Source organism: Nicotiana sylvestris, chromosome 2 (genome assembly GCF_000393655.2).
Source record: "Nicotiana sylvestris chromosome 2, ASM39365v2, whole genome shotgun sequence".
Classification (NCBI taxonomy): Eukaryota; Viridiplantae; Streptophyta; class Magnoliopsida; order Solanales; family Solanaceae; genus Nicotiana; species Nicotiana sylvestris.
In genome coordinates, this window is record NC_091058.1 from 121,814,852 (window position 1) to 121,818,547 (window position 3,696).

A 3,696-nucleotide genomic window follows, 5' to 3' on the forward strand; every position below is an offset into this window, starting at 1 on the left:
CAGAAAACTTTTCCATACACACCACAACAAAATGGTGTGGTGGAAAGAAAACATAAATATCAACTTGAAACAGCAAGGGCCCTACTTAACCAGTCCAAACTACCTATAAGATATTGGGGGAAGTACATTCTAACAGTCGTCTGTCTAATAACCAGGCTCTCATCCACTATTCTTAATAACAAAAGTCCTTTTGAACTCCTATACAATGAAAAGCTCATATACTCACAACTAAAAAGTTTTGGATGCCTATGCTACCCTTGTACACTAAAGACTCACAGAGAAACGTTTGAACCAAGAGCACACCCCATGTGTTTGTAGGTTATCCTTTTGGTACAAAGGGCTACAAGGTAGACTTGGCCATAAAGAGAATACATATAACTAGAGATGTAATGTTCCATGAAAACATTTTTCCTTTTGCAGTTTCACCTGAACATTCCAGCTTTTCTTCTGTATTGCATCTGATGAATTCTAATTCATCTTGTTCCCATCCTACCTCCGGGACTTCAAATGATTGTAGCATATATGATAAGGATGCATCAATTTCTATCATTAATAGGCATGTGTCAGATAATGGTGCACCTTTTTCTCCACTTAGTCCAATAACACCTAATCAAGATATGCCAAGTCCAATAACACCTAAAATTTAAATTTCTCAGTCGATTTAGTCGGTTTTTAAATATTCATTGACACCCCTAGTTATCACACAAAAAAAAATTACTTTTTTGTTGAAGTTGCCATATCAAATTTGCTATGAATAATTATATGTAATTAAAATTAAATTAATTTTATGATTTATACTTAATAAAGGATATACAATTAGTGCACAAAATATAAACTTATTCTTTGAGAAAATTAAATTTTAGCCTATTGTTTTAATACCAATTTCAAATATCCATATTTTGGTTTCTAACAAAAAATAAACAACCTTACTCCCCCTTCACTTTTTACTTGTCCATTATTCTAAAAATAGATTTTTACTTTTATTTGTCCATTTTCGCATATCAAGTAAAAAATAATTTATTTTTCATGTTTTGCTCTTAATATTAATTACTTATTCCAAATTATTTTTTAAATCTATTAAAACTATATACCAATTAATATGAGTATCATGGTAAATTATTACTAATATTTATTATTTTTTAAAGGATGAACAAAGTTAATAGTGGACATGTAAAAAAGAACGGAGTACTAAGTAGTAAATATTACACAGAATGCAATAGGACAATAAAACGGAGGGAACTACAGGTTTATTGGCTCGGTGGAAATTGTACTTTTTGGAATCTTACTTCTCCTCGAGAAGCACAATTTGTCCAAATTCATACCAAACTCCACCGTCCCTACCTATTTTCCTCTTTACGTCTCAATTTCTTTCCTATAAAACCCTAACATCTCCCCTAATTCTCAATTTCCCAATCAATCAAATTCCCAAATTCTATTTCTCTCATTCATATGGAAGCTCCAATTCTCATTTCTTCAATCCCTAATCTCTTCTCCTTCTTCACTTTTTTTCTCATCATTTACCTCGTTGCTTACTTAATCATCTTCCGTTCATGGAAACCCAAGCTCCGTCCAGAAGCTTCCAGCTGCGCCATCTCCTTACTCCACGGCACCCCCGCCGTATTCTTTGCCGTTACTTCCCTACTCGCCGACCCTGATCGTGACTTTCACTCGCCCAACACCCCTTTACAAAACCTCGTCCTTGACTACAGCATTTCCTATTTCTTAATGGACCTAACCCACTACCTGATTTTTTACCCTAGTGATGTTCTCTTCATCGGCCACCACCTCGCTACCCTGTTCGTTTTCGTCACGTGCCGGTACGTGGTGTACCACGGAGCGTATGCGATTCTCGTGCTTTTGATTCTTGCGGAAGTTACTAGCTTCATACAGAACACGTGGACTCTCGCGAATGCTCGGAAATCGGACGTGGAGTTCGCTGCTAAGGTTTATGCTTTACTTTCGCCTCCGTTTTATGTTCTGTATTCGTTGGTCAGAGGTATTGCTGGGCCGTATTTTGTGTATAGGATGTTTACGTATTATCTTAGTGGGGCTGCTAATAATGTGATACCTAGATGGATTTGGATATCTTGGGTTTTTGTTGTTGTTACTGCTATTTCCGTTAGTATACTGTGGATTTCCAATCTTTGGGTTGAGTTGTATAGAGAAAGGAGTAGGGAACTTGAGAGAAAAGTTAGGTGAGTTGAATATTACTGTGTGTTTACAGATTAAGCATATATGGATTTGATTGATGAGATGATAATTGAAGAAAAATCAAATCTTTTGTTGTTGCACTTGTTGCATTATGCAGTTGTGGTGTATACTGGTGTTGGTGCTGCGGCAGAGCCAGGAATTCTAACTTGGGGATTAAAAAAATGCAAAAATGCAATACCTAAAAAGATTATGTTAAGGGGATTCAACAGTTTATATATACTAGAAAGTTTGCTTTTGCGCTAATTGCACAGTGTAATTTCTGGACGAAAGGATGTTTAATTGAATGAACTTTCTTACCTTTACCTCCACTATTCGGTGTTGGAAGGCATAACTTCAGGATTATGTTTTCTCTATAGCTTTTTACACTCTTAAATCACCTACAAAGAGTAGGTAGAAAACAATTAAGTGATATGCAGAATTAAATTGAAGGTTTTGGTTAACTTTGAGATTGATGGCAGAATCCTTTGAATTGTTCTTTTGATGCACCAGCCTATAGTCTTTATATTACAAGTTTGGATTTCATTTGCTGTTGGTGATAGTTTTCTGGTTAGGTCACCTTCAAGAGAATATGGTTAATTAGCATTGTCTCAACAAGATTTGTAATAATGTCCATTATTTAATTCATAGATTCTTTCGTGTTGGGTATGCCTAATTTGATAGTTTTGCATTATTGATTTGGTGGAATGAAGTGGCTGTTTAAAATTTTAGGTGCTATGCATTCATTTTATTATTCATCAAGGTTTGAGCCTCCCCTGTTAGGAAGCCTTGGTCAATCCTATATATGAGGTGAATTATGTTCTTAAACGACTGGCCTGTGATGTGTAATTTAAATAGACTTGGCTGTTTTCTCTTTTAACTGGTGGAGATTGCAGATTACATCTAGTTTTTTTTATCTCTAACTGGTGGAGATAGGTGTTTGACAGTGGAAGTTTAGATGGAGAAGAATGTTCACTCTTCTCACTTCTATTGTTGACCTGGGTGGGGGTGGAGCCAAAGGCGGATCTAGGATTTCTAGTAATGGGCGTACTACTAAAAAAAATGGAGGAAAAATGTATTTAGTGGGAATTGATTCCTATTCCTCTTGGTAAATAACTCAACCTTCAACTAGTACACCATTTAGCCTTCTTGGAGCATGGTGCCAACCGTTAATGTTGAATCAATTTTAGAAATATGTACATTAAATATCTAATTTTACGAAGAGACCATGGTTTCACATGTCCCATAATCTCTCGTATAAATTCGCCCCCGGTGGAGGGTGGAGATATGATGATGCTTCATGAATCTCAAGACTTCTAGGCTTTATCTCTTTAATTGCTCTCCAGATACTTGAGGCTGCATCTGCACTCCTGTCTCTTTATTTGTTGCTCATGGGAGGGAAGGGTCAACAAATTCTTGCAGTATGCTTTTAGAATTAGAGTTGTCTCTATGTCGTCTCAAAATCCTACAGAAGTTTGTGTACTAATTTGACAAGAAAAATCTTATGAG

The 3,696-nt window shown here is 35.9% G+C and overlaps 1 protein-coding gene across 1 annotated transcript; it reads left to right on the plus strand.

Moving 5' to 3' along the window:
- The first annotated feature begins 1,294 nt into the window (after positions 1–1,294).
- LOC104214575 (TLC domain-containing protein At5g14285) lies at positions 1,295–2,291 on the plus strand. The gene has a single exon (XM_009764266.2). It carries the CDS (start codon positions 1,450–1,452, stop codon positions 2,197–2,199), a length of 750 nt encoding a protein of 249 aa, XP_009762568.1. The 5' UTR covers positions 1,295–1,449; the 3' UTR covers positions 2,200–2,291.
- Positions 2,292–3,696: the final 1,405 nt, after the last annotated feature.

What these genes read in the sequence shown, in the direction of transcription:
- LOC104214575 (XM_009764266.2), top strand. Translation starts at nt 1,450, where the DNA reads ATGGAAGCTCCAATTCTCATTTCTTCAATCCCTAATCTCTTCTCCTTC.